This window comes from Anthonomus grandis, chromosome 12, assembly GCF_022605725.1.
Source record: "Anthonomus grandis grandis chromosome 12, icAntGran1.3, whole genome shotgun sequence".
Classification (NCBI taxonomy): Eukaryota; Metazoa; Arthropoda; class Insecta; order Coleoptera; family Curculionidae; genus Anthonomus; species Anthonomus grandis.
Window position 1 is genome coordinate 8,575,577 of NC_065557.1, and position 19,238 is coordinate 8,594,814.

General features: G+C 26.4%; 1 protein-coding gene across 5 annotated transcripts in view; it reads left to right on the plus strand.

The window, feature by feature from the left end:
- The window catches only part of LOC126742916 (probable nuclear hormone receptor HR3), a 221,565-nt gene that overhangs the window by 116,155 nt on the left and 86,172 nt on the right, over positions 1–19,238 (plus strand). For 2 of the 5 annotated variants that reach the window (XM_050449784.1, XM_050449785.1), the window contains exon 2: positions 11,479–12,073. The exons of the other annotated variants lie outside the window; for them this stretch is intronic. In XM_050449784.1, coding sequence (XP_050305741.1) covers positions 11,974–12,073 — 100 coding nt within the window. In that variant the 5' untranslated portion in view covers positions 11,479–11,973. The remainder of the gene's footprint in view (positions 1–11,478; positions 12,074–19,238) is intronic. 5 annotated transcript variants of the gene reach the window in all.

Here is a 19,238-nt window from a genome sequence, read left to right on the forward strand (position 1 = left end):
TTCTGCAAATTTGTCTTTTTGTTTTAAAGTAAAAATTCTAGTTCAGGTCTGTTTGTCTCGTGGAGTTTAAAAAGTTTATATAAATAAGAAAGCTAGATTCACGTAGAAAACACATCATTAATCCGTAATATCATACATTAAATCGTTTATGTGCCAGAGCCGTTTTAGTACCCCAAGGTATTAAGCAAAATATTGAAAAGTTCACGGTGCAAAAAAAGCAACTTCCCGGGGGTTGATCTGAAAAAATGCTTTCTCAGATCACCTGTTCATTAAGAACTTTAATGTCTGTAAATTTAAAAAAAATAGGAAAAACCCAAATTATGCAAATGGGCCTCTATTAAAACTTTTCAAAAAACAGTTTTTTCCTAAAATCAGCAAGTAGAACCAAAGTTATTACAGTATCATGTAATTTTTTGCTTATGTTTATTCTGAGTAAACTAAAACTTACTATAGAGTTATAAGTGCTTTAAAATTTATCCTAAATAACAGAATTTCTTTATAATAACAATAAACTTTAAATTACGGTTAGTTTTTAGGTATATTAGTGTTATTAAGCTCATAAATCATAAGTAAACTGAATTTAAAGGTAATAGTATTACTACCTTTTAAACAGTATTATAAGGAAAAAAAAAATAGTAGGAAATTAATTTTATTTAACAAGCAGATATTTAAAAACCAAAACTTGTACTCCACGTAAATTATTAGCACTTTTTCTGCACTTTTAAACTTCCTGACCTTAGATTGCTGTAGCTGCTTTGCTTTATTACCCGTTAAAACACTTTTAGCGTAAATTTCTACTTGCAAAAGTAATTCCTTAAGCAAAACATTATACCAATCCCATAAGAGAGCAACTCGATACAGACATCAAAACTTTCATTCTCGAGTTGCGACGATTATGTAACTTGTTCCGCCCAGTCGTATTTGCATCGTATTTACATTATATCAATACGACACCGACTGTCACGTGACACAATAACAGAACAGTGTGTGTTTCCCGGTAAACGAGCATAGTACAAAACTTGCGAATATACAACCCAATACGGAAGCAGGGATTACGTCGAAACAGGTTGAGGTAGGTTGGCGAATATCATATTATTATTATTATTATTGTCGTTAGTTGCAGAAACCGGGATTATCTGTGAAGATTGGATTGGATTTTAGTAGTTTTGCTTAAGTAGTAGAGTTAATTGCATGGAGATTTAATGAAAGTTTGGAGGATGTTAGAGTAGGTCAGACTCATGGGAATTTTGAAAAGGTCATATCCTCGTTTGTCAAAACCACATAAACTATGTAGAGAAATACGATTTGCAGAAGATTATTTGGAAAGTTTCTTCTTTTTTGCTAAAATAATAATATCTGCCTCTTATTGCGTATTCATACAGATCTCCCAATATATTTTTACTCTCATAAAAGCATCAATATGCTAATACGATGGTGGTAATAAATTACTATTGCAACAATTATATCGATAAAAAATTATCGAAAGACCCAATTCGCACCTTCCATTTCCATCATTTACGCATTTCAAATGCGCGATTTGAAAAAAATAATATTTACGTTCGAATCACAATACGAGACAATCCGAGTAACAGGTGGAGATAAATATAAATGACCCAGATTCATAAAATAAATTGCTATAAATTGCAAACGTTTTACCTGACATTATTTTAAATTAAAAATGGGGTTTTGGTTAGCAGCGTTTGCTTTTTTTTTCTGTATTTATGCATAACCTAAATGGGTAAGAGTGTCGTTTTGGTATTCAAATGATTCTTGTGGTAATATCTGCTGTTTTTTTGTCTTTAAAAGTCAGAAATTGCATAATATTAGCTCCAGACATAAAATAAAACTTAACTTTAATAAACCGGGCTGTCAATTTTAGCATTTTAATTTAAATGATTTTTAATAATATCCATAAATTGAAATATAATCCCTTTGAAACTCAATAAATGACTCAAAATTTCTTATTATTTGCAGATTTGCATACTATTTATTTTATTTATGTATTATTTAATTTTGTATAAATATCATGTTAAAATTAAAATAATCTATGTTAATCCGTAAAATATGTTTTTTATAATTTTTTTCTTAAATTATCGTGTTTTTTTCAAACACTATTTATTTACCAGCTCAATGTCTAAATGTATGCAATTTTATATTTAGAAGCGGTAAATTGCATAATAACTTTCAAGAGACGCAATAAAAATATAAATTGTTGCGAATGGACCTATTGTGAACGAATTTGCTTAAGTTTTTCTGAATTTATGCATAATTTAAATACATTTAAGTTTTTTTAGTTCTATTATTTAAATAATTTAAGTTCTCTCAATTTTATTTAAATATTTTTTTTACCTTTTACTATACATTTATAGGCAATACTCCAATAGGGCGGCATTTTAGCTTAGGCCTTACTGTCCTCCAAATTCAATTCAATATAAACTATTTAACATTATAAATGGATTTGTTTTAACAGATTTACTTTAATTATGCATAACCTAAATGGCTACGAATACATTTTTATTATTTAGATAGTTTATGAGTAATATTTGGAACATAAATAAAATATTTTAAAATATGTCTATAATTGTTTTTCTCTCATATAAATTAATTATTTTTATCAAATTTAAATAAATCCATTTCCTCTCTCTAAAAGCTACAAATATCGGAATATTAGACCCAAAGAACAAGATTTAATTTCAGATTAAAATAGAAGTAGAATTAACAAATTTCCTTACTTTTTTCATAATTCTGCTTAACAAAACTTTATACAAATGCCCTCGTTATACGTAAATAAACGTACCTTTTTTTAAGTAACTTGAAGACAAGCAAAAAATTAATTATAAAACCTAAAAAAATGAGATTTTATTTTGTAGTTAAATTTATCTTAAATTAGCAAATTTTAATAAATTTTTCTCGTATTTATGCAAAAATATAAATGACCCTGTTTTAACAAATCTACTTCGATAATGCATAACCTAAATGACTTTGAATGTACTTTTATTATTTTGATAGTTGATGTGTAATATTTGGAACATAAATTTAATATTTTAAATATTTTTATAATTTTTATCGAATTTAAATAAATACATTTCTTCCGTCTAAAAGCAATAGATTTTGTAAGATTAAACTCAAAGCAAGGATTTTATTGCCTTACTTTTTTTATAGTTATGCTTAAATAAAATTAATACGAATGCCTATTTAATATTAAAATAATCCTAATGAAATGTTTGCTTAATTTTTTGGTCCTTTAAATTCAAGCATTTATTGTAAGAATTTATTTTAAAACCTACAAAATTAAAATTGACAAAATTATGAAAATGTATGAAAAATCCAAGGATGATTTTTTTAAATAACATGGAATTCTTTTAATTTTTACGGTTTCTTATTAAGTCGTAAAAGCTCTCACCAAAAATCCATAAAGATTTTAAAAAATTACGGTAAATTCATGGAAATTCTTAAAATTTCAAGGATGTTTTAAAAAGCGACATAAAAGTCATTTATTTTTAATGATTTCCTAAAATATTATGAAGCTTCTCCTAATAAAACTCTTGCAGTTCTAAAAATTTTGAGGAATAATTGACGGAATTTAGATGGATTTTCTTTTATTTCGACGTTTTTAAATTTAGTGGAATTTCTAAGAATTCATGAAAATTCCAAGGATGTTGATTTTTTTTTTTTTAAATGACATGGTATTCTTTTAATTCTAATGGTTTCCTAAAAAAATTATAATACTTTTATAAATTCATAAATTGGCTGCAATATCATGAAATGCTTCTAATTTAGCTTATTTGTAAAATTTAATAAGTTTTTTTAAAATTCTAAAAATGTTTTGGGAATTTCTTAAAAGAATACGGAATTCCTTTAAATTTGAGGGTATCGTAAAATATTGTGAAGTTTTTTTTTAATTCCTACAGTTTGATTTTTTTGCAATAATCTCTGAAAATTCCAAGAATTTTAAAATTAGCTTCAAATAATGAAATTCTTTTATTTTTTGATGTGCCTAAAATTTAACGCAATTTCTTAAAATTCATAGAAGTTCGAATAATGCCATAAAGAGTGACATAGAATTCCTTTAATTTCGATGGTGTCCTAAAATATTATGAAATTCCTATTTGAAACACTCGCAATTGCAAAATTCTGTTTTCCAAAAGATCTCTTTAAATTCCGAGGATTCTTAAGTTGACTAATTAAATTCATGGATTCTTTTGTTTTGACATTTTTAAATCTATTAAATTTAAAAAATTTGTTTTGACAGTTTTTAAATTTAACAGATTTTCTAATTCATGAAAATTCCAAGAATGGTAAAAAATTTCATGGAATTCTTTTGATTCTGATAGTTTCCTAAAAGAATTATGGTATTTTTTGTACATTCCTGCATTAAAAAAAACATGGACATTCTAACATTACAAAGAAAATAGATGATAGTAATAAGACGTTTAAGACGAAAAAATAAATAAATTATTAATAATCGTTTTTTAATTGTTAGAACGTCAACGGTTTTTTGTAGTCGATCAACAAAAATTGGACCATGAACAATTTAATATCAATAACAAAAATTGTTAAATAACAGTCTATTATAAAGGATTTTTATTTTTAAGGAAAAGAACATCTATGCTCAATTTTATTTAAATATTTTTTTCGCCTTTTACAATACATTTAGGCAATACTCCAATAGGCCAGCCTTTTAGCTTAGGCCTTACTGTCCTCCAAATTCAATTCAATATAAACTATTTAGCATTATAAATGGCTTTGTTTTAACAGATTTACTTTAATTATGCATAACCTAAATGGCTACAAATGCATTTTTATTATTTAGATAGTTTATGAGTAATATTTGGAACATAAATAAAATATTTTAAAGTATGTCTATAATTGTTTTTCTCTCAAATAAATTAATTATTTTTATCAAATTTAAATCGATCCATTTCTTCCCTCTAAAAGCTGCAAATATCGGAATATTAGACCCAAGGTACAAGATTTAATTTTAGATTTAAATAGATGTAGAATTAACAAGTTTCCTTACTTTTTTCATAATTCTACTTAACAAAACTTTATACAAATGCCCTTGTTATACGTAAATAAACGTACCCTTTTTTAAGTAACTTAAAGACAAGCAAAAAATTAATTATCAAACCTAAAAAAATGAGATTTTATTTTGTAGTTAAATTTATCTTAAATTAGCAAATTTGGATAACTGTTTCTCGTATTTATGCAAAAATATAAATGACTCTGTTTTAACAAATCTACTTCGATAATGCATAACCTAAATGTCTTTGAATCTTTGAATTTGAACTTTTATTATTTTGATAGTTGATGTGTAATATTTGGAACATAAATTTAATATTTTAAATATTTTTATAATTTTTATCGAATTTAAATAAATACATTTCTTCCGTCTAAAAGCAATAAATTTCGTAAAATTAAACTCAAAGCTTTCTTAATTTTTTTGGTACTTTAAATTGAAACATTTATTGTAAGAATTTATTTTAAAACCTACAAAAATGAAATTGACAAAATTATGAAAATATATGAAAAATCAAAGGATGATTTTTTTAAATAACATGGAATTCTTTTAATTTTTACGATTTCTTATTATATTTTTATAAAATTTCTGCAAGTCGAAAAAGCTCTCACCAAAAATCCATAAAGATTTTAAAAAATTACGGTAAATTCATGGAAATTCTTAAAATTTCAAGGATGTTTTAAAAAGCGACATAAAAGTCATTTATTTTTGATGATTTCCTAAAATATTATGAAACTTCTAATAAAACTCTTACAATTCTAAAAATTCCGAGGAATAATTGACGGAATTTAGATGGATTTTTTTTTTATTTCGACGTTTTTAAATTAAGTGAAATTTTTAAGAATTCATAAAAATTCCAAGGATGTTAATTTTTTTTCAAATGACATGGTATTCTTTTATAATTCTAATGGTTTCCTAAAAAAATTATAATATTTTTATAAATTCATAAATTGGCTGCAATATCATGGAATGCTTCTAATTTAGCTTATTTGTAAAATTTATAATTTTTTTTTTCTAATTCTAAAAATGTTTTAGGAATTTCTTAAAAGAATACGGAATTCCTTTAAATTTGAGGGTATCGTAAAATATTGTGAAGTTTTTTTTTAATTCCTACAATTTGATTTTTTTGCAATAATCTCTGAAAATTCCAAGAATTTTAAAATTAGCTTCAAATAATGAAATTCTTTTATTTTTTGATGTGCCTAAAATTTAACGCAATTTCTTAAAATTCATAGAAGTTCGAATAATGCCATAAAGAGTGACATAGAATTCCTTTAATTTCGATGGTGTCCTAAAATATTATGAAATTCCTATTTGAAACACTCGCAATTGCAAAATTCTGTTTTCCAAAAGATCTCTTTAAATTCCGAGGATTCTTAAGTTGACTAATTAAATTCATGGATTCTTTTGTTTTGACATTTTTAAATCTATTAAATTTAAAAAATTTGTTTTGACAGTTTTTAAATTTAACAGATTTTCTAATTCATGAAAATTCCAAGAATGGTAAAAAATTTCATGGAATTCTTTTGATTCTGATAGTTTCCTAAAAGAATTATGGTATTTTTTGTACATTCCTGCATTAAAAAAAACATGGACATTCTAACATTACAAAGAAAATAGATGATAGTAATAAGACGTTTAAGACGAAAAAATAAATAAATTATTAATAATCGTTTTTTAATTGTTAGAACGTCAACGGTTTTTTGTAGTCGATCAACAAAAATTGGACCATGAACAATTTAATATCAATAACAAAAATTGTTAAATAACAGTCTATTATAAAGGATTTTTATTTTTAAGGAAAAGAACATCTATGCTTTTCCTTAAAAAATGCTATAAACAGCTTACGATTGATTTTTTGACATTAAGAAAAATAGTCAATATTGAATGGTTTTTGGTACCAGTGCTCGCCGAAATTACTTGAAAATTCCAATATTTTTTAAATTGACTCCAATTAATGACATTTTTTTATTCAAAATTTCTCAGTTTAAGGGAAATTCTTTAATTTTGAATTTTTAAATTTTATTTTGTATTTAAATTAATCTTAGATTAGTAAATCTCAGCACTTTTTCACATATTTATACATAATATAAATAAATGCAAACGCCCTTTATTATTAGTAATAAAAAAGTTATTTGCAAACATTACTTACTTTTCTCGTATTTATGCATAACTTAAATGGGTACGATTGCCATATTATTATTTAAATAACCCAGATGAAATATTTTTATAAAAAGCATATTTCAACCGCAAACTCTATAAAGTAATAACCCCCAAGTAACCAAATACAAACAAAATTGCTCAAAAACTAATCAAATTAAATTACAAACCCGAAATTAGCTATTCCGCAAAAGTGGATAAATTATCCGTAAAACAAGTTCGTAAAAAAAAATATCTCGTTTATATACAAAATAGTCAATTTAAAATTTTTCAAATGCAATTATCGCCGTTGACACACATTTACACCGCGTTTTTTTTTTATTCTCTGTTTACGAGAATTACGCTATGAAGGCTGCCTTGAGAAGTTCATTAACCACAAACAGTTTATACACTATTTTTAGTTTTGCAATTTTATGCGCGTTACAACATCAGCGGGCAAAAAGGGAAAGCGACATTTTCAATAAAAATATGAAAACGCAAATTTCGTATTTTTATGGTCGAAACGGGTTGCGTTAACCCGTTTTTTTTTTTTGTCTCGTTCTTTCGGAATTGCCAGTCAATTAAAAGATCTATAAAAAACGCGTTTTACCTGAAATGCATCCCCCCAATTGGGTAAAAACAAAAAAAGAACAAATTTCGACGTCGGAAAACTTTCTCGCGTTGTAGTGGAGATGCACTTTACGCCAACGTGCCTGCCAGAAGAGAAGAAGGGAAATCAATACTGCAAGCGCGGCTTTAAGGGTTTTAAAGGGGATGGTGCCAATGGGGGTGCTTATGTTTAGAAAGTGCCTTCTAGGCGGTTTATCTTTCCTGCTGGGTGTGAACGTTTTTATCATTTTGCCTTGTATAGTCGTAGGTGGAATTGGGTGCTTTTATGGATTGAAGGCGTATAGACATAAGTGCTGATATAAAGGCATGCCCAAGCATAAAGGGGATAATATTTTTTGACGAGGAATGAAATTAGTGCCACTATTGAGAAAGGCAAAGATAAAAAGCTATTTTTTGCAAAAATATCATAAAATTTTTTATTTTATATTTCTTAATAAAAATGTGGCATAACTTAAATGGATACGCATGTTATTTTATTATTAAATGCAATTTTCTGTGTAGGAACAATATATTTCATATTATGAAATTTAATAAACAAATAAAATTGCTTTATTGTCAAACGCAAGGCAAATAAAAAAACAATACCAAAGATTAAAAATTTATTTACTTATTTTTTTCATATTTAGGCATAACTTAAATGGATCTAAAAGCTGTTTTAAAATTTAAGTAGAATATTTTTTTATTGGATAATTAAGGATATTTTTTGACAAAAAATTGAACTAAACTGCAGCTAGAAGTATTCTATGTAAAATAGTGAAAAAAGGCTACTTTTAAAATGTAAGCATTTCAAATAGTTTTTTTCAATTATATATCCAGACTATACAGAATTGTCCTGTACTCATATTTAATTTAAGGACAAAATATTTAGATGGAAATAGATTGATCGATTTTTTTGTGTAAATTCTAGATCTTCCATAGAATAAAAAGCCAAAAATGGCTTCGGATGTCTTGAAAAAAATTAAAAATTACATTAAACTGACTCAATTGCTCCAAAAATTTTAAATTAAATAAGAAATTACTTTGAACTACTTAAAACTAATCAGAAAAATAGGAAAATCGATTCAGAAAATTTTTGTTTTCTTTTATTTAGATTAAAAAAATAATCAGGCAGTAGTTTTGTTTTCTTACATAAGTATCTTTGAAAAAACAATTAAACGAACTGGAATGGAAAGACATTTTTCATGTAGTTATTAATTAATGATTTATTCTTCTAAAATCACATTAATTTAATTCCAGACATTTTTATTCAAAAATACGTGATACTTAACAGAAAGCAAAATATTGTTGAAGTAAAGGGTTCAAATCAAAAACTTGGTACATCAATCTTTTATTGCTGCATAACTGCATAAGTCATTCTAATGTGTCGTTTGCTGATGATTTTAAATTATTGTTCAAGATTAATCAAACTGGCAATGAAAGTGATATTTTAAAAAAAATTAATTAAAGTTGTCAATTGGTGTGCAGAAAATTATTATATCCTCAATGTACGCAAATGTTTTACTTTAATTAAAAATATTTATTAACATACCTCTTCAGGAAATTCGCAGTAAGATATACTTAACATATTGGTACCAAAGTTTATGAGGGCCTGGTAATTCGAAGAACCAAGTACTTTGATCTGGAAAAGTTGAAATTGAAATATGACTTTGTTAGATCGTATTCATAATATGATTATTTTTGAATTAACTGTATTGAAATGATACAACAAAAGTTTCTTAAATATCTATTAAACACTACCCAGATAAAGGATTTATTTTGAAAACCGAAGAATAAAGTCGTCTATAATTATTCTTTGTGAAATTATTAGAAATTAGGTAGATTGTATCAAAATATTTTCTGAAATATTTGGCCTGAACTGAAATATATTTAATGTAATTTCTTATTTATTTCAGGCAACCAAAGAAATTTTTTAAAATTATTTTTACTTATTCAGCAACGTTTTGATCATTATTAGAATTTCGTCAGGCTTTCAAACAAAATGTCAAAAGCAACAAGCATCAATATATCTATTGTAGGTCAAAATTTATATTAATGTAGGTATGTAAAAATGTAATCAGCAATGTTGCTTATTTTAATATGTATGCTATTTTTTGAAGGACTAATAAAGATCAAAACTGCACTGAATAAATAAATGACAATTTATTTTCTGATAAGTATACGGTCCTGTATTATGAAATTATTACCAAAAAAAGAAATGTTACTTTGAATTAAAATAAATCTGGTATAACAGATTTTTTTTGGTATTTATGCATAACTTTAATGGACACGAACGCTATTTTGTTTGGGAAAATGGGAAATAATTGCATTCAAATGTTTTTTTTTCATTCTGAGTATAAACTATTATCAGAATAGAACGCTAAAAACTAAGATAGTTTTAACAATCATTTTCTACTAAAAAGATCCATATTTGAACAAATTTTATTTCTCTGTAAATTCTATAATTTTTAAAAATTATTTCAATACTGTTTAAATATTTAAATAATCCATGTCAAAAATTTGTTTTTTTTTAACGAAAAATTACATGTTTTTTCATGTTTTACAGAAAAAAATAATAAACTAATTCAACTGCCTGGAAGAACAAATAACTTTTTTAAAAAGTACTTGAAATGCCTTAACTACTAATAAATTACCCAATCTATCGGAAAACATAAAAAAACAGTTTTAACTGCCTTATAAAAAGTCAAAAACTCACTTTTTGGAAAATAAATTTAAGGTTTTTAAGGAAAGAAGAAATTAGTTTAACTTTTGCAAGAAACTTTCAATTATTTTAGCATTTAAACTAATTTTTTTTCTAATTTGCTTTTCCTTTTAAAATTTTTGGTGTCAATCATTTTCTGTTCATATGCAACTTAGTTTTCTTCTCTTATTCTTTTTTTATTAGGTTTACTCTTTCTTTGCCTTAAAGATTAATTAAAAATCTTTAAAATTATTAAAAAGGCTTTTGCTGACTCGTATATGCCCAAAAAAAGGCAATTTGTCGTGAATGAATAAGATAAATAATCTGGCATAACTTAAATGGATACGAATATCATTTTATTATTTAAGCGACACATATGCAATATTTGAAGTATATTTTCTCTGTCTAGGAGCAATACATTTCATAATATAAAATCTAATAAATAAAAATGATATATTGTCAAAATATTTAGAAATATCTAGACAAAGCCAGTGAAGAAGAGTACAATACACAAAGAATTATTTTAAATTATAAATTATTTCTTATTTAGGCTTAGAAATTTTAAGACAACTTTCAATTTAGTTTTTTAACAGATTGTTTTACCGTATTTATGCATAACCTAAATGCATATGAAGCCTGTTTTATCATTTATATATCCCATAAAGAATAATTGCATGAAAAACTTTTTTAAATGTTTTTAATACACATTTTTATGTTTCTCTTTACCCCTTGCTGTTCCTGTACTATTTTGAGATCATTTGCATATATAATGTTTATAATTCCTACTCTATCTTTTTTTTTTTTTAATTTACAAATATAACGTTCTTTCGTTTAATAGTTGATACATTTCCTTAAATTAAGAATATATCTGCGCGCCTTTTACAGCCGGTATTTGCTCGCTTCGTGTTAATTATATACAATCTTAAAACTTCTAGAAACTGAAACTGAATTAGTAAGGCCTTACGTACAAAAAAAAAACAAATAACAAAACTGAAAATATTTTCAAATTTAGGTTCAAATAACCCACCATTAATGGCCAAACGAAAGACCATAGATCCTCGTCTCCATCGAGCATGAACCCATGGACTACGTACTGCTTTAAACGCGCCAAAAACAAGCCCAGAACCGAACGATGACCGAAAAACTCGAACTCGGTTAAAACAAAAACTTCCTTTTTTTTTATATAAAACCCTCAACTGTGTTCCTTATCAAACAAAAGAAAAACCTGTACATTAAATTTATTACGTATTTTTGTTAACTATTTTGTAATTTTTCGTTGTTGTTCGTATCATATATTTTTCGAGGAAGTCATTTAATAGGTTTAGTGTCCCACTTTCGGTCGGAAATTTTCCCGTTATTCTCTCGCTGTAAAGAGCTAAACTATCTATACATATATACATAAAGTGATAAACAAGAATGCGGACAAAGACGCCGATAGTGCAAAGGTCGTAGTTTTTTCTCTGGTCTGTGTTACGTCATCAGAACTAGTCGTAAATATTAAGTCAAAATGTTCGAGATGTGGAATAGTGTGGCGACCAAGCTGGAGCTGCAGCAGTCGCAGATACATCAGAGTCAACAACCGCATACTAGCAGTGGATCTATTAAAGGTACAGTATTTTTAATAAAATTACCATGTTAAAAAAATATATAGGAGTACGTCAAAAAATATATAGGGGCTCGTAGTAGAACGTTCAAGATACATTGTATTGAAATTTTTAAAATCTAAGATTTATAGGAAAACTTCACGAAATGTCTGGGGGTTTCTAGTAGAAATACTACATATAATTCAGAAGTATGAAAAACAGAAAAAATTAAAACATTTTAATACAATAACAATTTTAAAAAAATATATAGGAGTGCGTAAAAAAATATCTAGAGGCTCATAGAGAATACCTTGAATTCCTTATTCTTTTAAATAATTATTATAAAAAAAATGTGTAAAAGATATATCTATATATATAAAAGAGTATTTTACTCTATTGATATTAAATGCTTGCATAAATATATAGAGCATCTGGTGATCTAATTATATCAGACGAAAAAAATGAATAAGTAAACCAAGAAGCAAAAGTTAGTGCCATATATTATATCGTACTTCCTTCCTCATCTTTTACATAAGCCGGGAGCAGGAACGGTACAATAAATTAATAAATTATTTATAACAATTTTCGAGCGACGCAACGTTACGGCTACCGGAAACTTTGCAACATATTAATTGCTTTTGCTTATGTTGTTGGTTGCTTAACCAGTCAACTCTGACTCTCTCTCTTATTTGACGGCTTATTATCTTACTAGGCTGATTTTACGGTGATGTTGAGATTGAAAAAAAAAATGTAAAAGGTTGCTTTTCTGAAATTGTTATTAAGATGATTTTTTACCAGTAGAGTTGGAGAGAAATTGGATGGTATTTATTTGATAATATTTATATGCTGCAAAATTAATCTACTATCAAATTGCGAATGTCTTCAGTACATAATATATCTAGCCGTTTCTATGAATCTTACTAAATGATGTTTATTTTAGATTTTTTAATTTTAGATTGACTGTTCATTTGGCTCTCACAGCCAAAAAATAAGTGTTGAGTTACTGTTACCAAGCAGTTTTCAATTCTAGTTTAGGAGTTGATTAACTCTTTAAGGATCTTCCTCTTTATGCATGTTTTCCTGCATGTAATTTTCTCTATATCGTATTTGGATTTTAACTCAGGTCTTTTTTACACTAAAGGTGGAATTAAACCGGCAAAACGTCGCACTAAACCAATAGTTCCGAACTCCTAAGTTCCGACGAACCCTAACATTTTGCAAGGATCTTATATATTATTATTTAATTATTTTAGATGCATGAGGCAAAGTTGTTGTTAATGCCTAGAAAATATAAAAATGTCGTAAAACCTCTGGGGAATATAAACACTTCTTGGAAAGCCTAAAACACATAAGAAAAATTATATATTCTTAGAATAGATAATGACATCAATAAAAAAATATAAAAATGTTGAAAAATCTCTGAAAAATATTTATAGGAGTATGTAAAAAAAGATTTAGGGGCTCGTAATAGAACGTTCTAGATACATTGTATTATAAAATTAATTAAAAATTAGAATATACACGAGGACTTAATTAAATATCGAGAGGTTTGTAGTAGAACATGATAGAAATACTAGTTATAATTAAAAAATTGTATTATATTAAAAAATAAAAACATTTTAATAAGAAGTAAAAAAAAACGTATGGGTGCCTAAAAAATATCTAGGATTTCGTAGTAGGAAATCATAAAACTGCGTTATAATTTAGAAGAATTAAAAACAGGATTCAAGTATATAAAAAAAAATATAATAATATCAATAAAATATATAGGAGTGTGTAACAAAATATCTAGGAGCTCGTGGAAGAACGTTAAAACTATAGTACTCTAAAATTAATAAAAGCTAAAATATATAAGGAGGTTGAAGAAAATCGTTAGAAAAATAGAAACACGTTATAATTTTAAAATATTAAAAAGAGCAACCAAGTTTATTAAAATATATATATAGGAGTGCGTAAAAAAATATCTAGAGGTTCGTAGTAAAATATCGTAGAAATACGTTATATTATAGTTAAGTGTAGATTGTTTCAGATGCATGAAATACGTGCAAAATTGTTGTGAATACCTGAAAAACATGGAAAAATGACTAAGTTTTTAGAATATATTGCAAATAATATCAAATGCCTAGAATAAGTTGAAAAAATATTTCAAATGTCTAAAAAACGTGCAAAATTGTCGTGAATGCCTGGAAAACATGGAAAAATTGTTAGAATCTCGAAATATATTAAAAATAAAATATAATACCTAAAATAAAATAAAAGATTATTTCAGATATCTAAAACACATGCAATAATGTTGTGAAAATTCATATAATATAATAAAAATAACATCAAATGCCTGTATAATATATTAAACTAAATTCTTAGAATATATTAAAGTTGTCGCATCAAATGTCTAAAATAAAATGAAAGATTATTTCAAATGTCTGACATGCGTAAGAGATGCCAAGTTGTCGTGAATACCTGGAATAAAATGAGAAAAAAAAACATAAAACAGATGTTAGCAAATCCCTGAATTCATAAAAAAATTCATCGAAAGCACAAAAACATGGAAAACATGAAAATATCGTAAAAACCCTGAAAAATATAAACGTTTCTTCGAAAGCCTGACAAACCTAGAAAAATTGTAAAATTCTTAGAATATATTAAAAATAACATAAAATCCCTGGAAGAAATTAAAATATTCTCTCAGTTGTTTAAAATATATTCAAAATTATTGTGAATGCCAGGAAAACAAGACAAAATTATTACGTTTTTTAAATATATTGAAAAAAATATTAAATATTAATAAATAATAATAATATTAATAATTTGTTTATTTGGCAAAATTTACAATTAACCATAAATCGGTACAAATTTTAAAAAAATACAAATTCGAGATGTAGTTTTACAATTTGGGAAAAAGTCACCATTAGTTTCATATAGCTCGAGTTTAATGTTTTTTACTGTGATATTATTAATAAAACTCAATTTTCTTAAATTAATTTTAGTGAATTTTATTAGATTCAAATAAACTCCTGGACAAACTTATCGCACCACTTGATTTTTAGAGATTTTTTTTTAATAAAGATAAAAAAATAAGCAAACTTATAAGCATTGTTAACTATGCATTATTAATTAACAAAAACAATCGATTTTCACTAACCTCAATTTTGATACAAAAATAAAACAATAGACCCATAATGAATTCTTAATAACGTGTATTGCCACCTCTAGCTGCAATGACCGCTTGAAGTCTTCGCAGCATTCCTCGTATCAAATTATGAAAACTTTCCTGCGGATGTATTCTCACTCCTCACGAGCAGCATGTTCCATGATAAAGCATAAACATAGTTTTTGTCCAGTTCTGCTTTTTATACGAGAAAAGATATTATAACTGTTTTAACTGATATTTATTTTTATTTAAATTTTCTTGACAAAATAATTAGTGGTGCGATAATTTTGTCCAGGAGTTTATTAAACATGTTTATTTATTTGCTTTTTTGGAACTTTAATTTTTATTTCTGAAATAAAATAAAAGATTATTTCAAAATGGTTGAAGGACATATAAAATTATGTAAATGCTTGGAAAACATAGAAAAAATATTAATTTCTGGCAATATTTTTAACGTAACATTAAATGGCTAAAACAAAATGAAAGAGTATTTCAAATGCCTGAAAGACATGCAAAATTATAGTTAATATCTGGGAAACATGAAGAAATTGTGAGGTTCTTAAGATATATTAAATATAACACATCAAATTTTTGGAATAAAAAGAAGCACTATTTCAGATGTCTGAAAAACATGCACAATTATTGTGAATGCCTGGAAAATATTAAAAAATTGGTAAATCTTAGAATGTATTAAAATTAGCATCAACTACGTTAAATAAAATAAATAATTATTCCAAATGCTTAAAAAACATGCAAAATTATTGTAAACGTCCAAGAAATATGAAAAAATTATGAAGTTTTTTAAACATATTCATAACATCAAATGCCTAGAATAAAATAAGGGATTATCACACAAAACGCCTGGAAAATATCGAAAAATTGTTAAGCTCTTAGAATCTATTGAAAACATTACCAAATGACAGAAATAAAATGATGAAGGATTTTAGATGTCTGAAAAATAAACAAAAATATGTAAATACTTGGAAAGCATATAAAAATTGTTAAATTCTCAGAATATATTAAATTCCTGAAATAAAATGGAGGACAGCAAAAGCAGATAGACAATCAAAATCATTGTAAATATCTGGAAAATATGAACATTCCTTCGGAAGCCAAAAAAAAATAAAAAGCATATTAATGATATCAAATGCCTAGAATAAAATATACAAATGTTAATTTTTTACAATTCATTTACAATAATATCGAATGAATTGAAATAAAAAATTATTCCAAATGCCTGAAAAACGTGCAAAATTGTTGTGAATGCTTGAGACATGAAAAAATTGTTAAAATGTTTTAAAAATAACATGAAATGCCTGTAATAAAATCAAGGATTATTTTAGATACAAAAAAGAGATTGTGAATGCCTGGAAAACGTAAAAATATCCTACAAAAAATCCCTGGAAAATATAAACGTTTCTTCTAAAGTCTGAAATAAAACGTGGAATTAACTCAGATGCTTTAAAATTATCGTGAGTGTCTGGAAAATATAAAAATGTCATCAAACCACTGGAAAATTTCTTCAAACTTAAGTAAAAATTTGTCCGTAACAGATAATGAAGATCTTCTTAGAGATAATGCTAGATAAGCGGCTTCTACTTCAAGGGCATCAATATTGGTGCTATTTAGGAAACCAATCCATCTACGAATACATTTGTTTTTTGTTTTATTTTCTTGAAGTGGCATTCCGTAGCAGATCCGTAAAATATACTTCCATAATTCAAACATTTAAAAATAAATCATTTCTTATTATTAAGAAATTATTAAATGTTAAAAAACAAACCACTACCGTATATTCCTCTAGCTTCTATAAAATATATATAATAAATGATAATATGAATGGGATATCTGAAGAATTTGACATACTTGAAAAACATAAAAAGGTGTTTAATAGTTTATAATCAATTCTACCATAACAAGAAAATAAATTGGTGATTTCTCAAAAATAAAGCACGAGATATTGAAGTATCATTCCAGATCTTGAACTTTTTGATGATACTTAACATTTGAGGGACTTAAGAGAAGTGTAATGAAACACCAACGATAAAAATATCAAAAATAATTATTGCATAAGCTAACACCAAAAGACAATATAGTGATAAACCATTACGTAATTGGTAAATATACAAACTGGCTGTTTTTAAACTCATCGTTGTTGCCCTATCGGGCAACCAATGGCTTTATCACGTTGCGACACAACGTGAAGGCGCATACTTTATGCAACGTTTTTTTTTTTTGTTTTAAATTATTATCTTGGCAAAAAATGCCGCCTTAATAAACTCGAGGAGAATTAATTCACGTCCCATCCCCGAATGCGATTTGGTATTCTTGTCGCGAGCAGCGATTTCGTGTCGTAAGAGCGGCAATTTACTAAAAAACTCACGTGTGATTTCGTATTAAAAAAAAATGACTATCAGGCTAATCTTCGGCGAGTGTTTAACTACATTATCTTACTGACCCATTTTCCGACGCGCGAGTTCAACGCACTTAAACCCGATAAGAACGGTTATAAAGAAAAACACAATACATACATACAAAGTGCATGTGAGTAAAGGCGTTTGATGTTACTATAGCGCCAGTGGCGCTCGTCTATGCAATTGCGAATTTACTTTTAACGTTCGTGAACGTTTTTATTGGAAAAGTTACGTATTCATTTTTATTGAAGAATTAATGATTAATCAGGGAGATACTTTCTTAGAAGGAAGTCCTTTCTTCACAGAATGCCAATTTTGTTTCAAGAGTGATGGATTTTAATGAGATAACTCATCATCGTCATTATATATTAATCAGGTCTTCAGTATTAATAAATTTGTCAATTGAATTGGTTTGAACTTGGACATGGGCCTTAAGGAGCAACGTGTTTAAAATTGCTTTAAGTAGTTAATTTTTTAAATTTCTTTCAGGCAGTTGAGGTAAAAATCAATAATTAAATGAAAAGAATTAGAGCAATGGAACTTGTCTGTGGTATGCCTTGATCAGACACTTGAATCAATTTTTATGTTCTTTTAGGCCAAAGTAATTAAGAATTGATTATTATAAAAAATTAAAATGAAATGAGTGAAATATATGCCATTATCCCCCTATAATTCTGTTATTATTTAGAATACCACCTTCATAAAATAAAGCCTAAAAAAGTTGGTATTTTTTAAGGAGTATAAAAGAGGTTGTTGATATTTACAGTCGAAAAAATTGTTTCAATCACCAGAAAAGAAATAACAGGTAATGGAGCCCTTAATGTAATTTTGAATCTCTTCGGTAAATAATAAACGTACTTTTACACTTAACCATTGCCTGCTACTTATTTTCCCAAGTTATCCCAAAATACAGTTAAAAAACAAAACAATAAAAAAAATTCTTACATAATACAAAATAGCACATACATAAAAATGGATTTAACATCAGAACTAAAGTTCAATTATTTATATTTTAACAAAGGATCAGTGGATTTAAATAAATGAGTATATATAAAAAACCACATTAACACATTTGCCTATTCTTGAAAAAGACTTCTTAATTTACATGAATTGATCTGACAAAAAATTATAGGTACTAACCGCTATATAAGTGACACACCTGTAAAATAGTGCGGTCCTATATCTTACATGATGATCATATATTGTGAAAATCAGCTTTTCTTTAAAATATACTGGTACAGAGCTTTTGATGAGCTTCATTAAAAACATGCCCCTAATCCAGCGAATTTAATTTATTTAGACAGAAATATGATAATACTTTCTCAAGTTGAAAATAAAGCAGCAGCATACATTTTGTAGATATTCTAGTCTATTTTGCTATTCTGCATCTAGACATAGATAAAAACTCTGTAGACATAATTAAAAGAAGATCAGCGTAAGGTAAGAGTAAGTAGATTTTGAGAAATGCAGCTCCTAATTGACTGACTTTTTGTCGCTTCGAACAAAACAGTAAGGTTTTAACACGGTTTAACTTCAAATTATGATCTTTTAAATATTGTAGAATACCTTTTAAATCAAAATAATGAAGTAAGTGAGTATCATCATTATAAGATTGAACATGGGA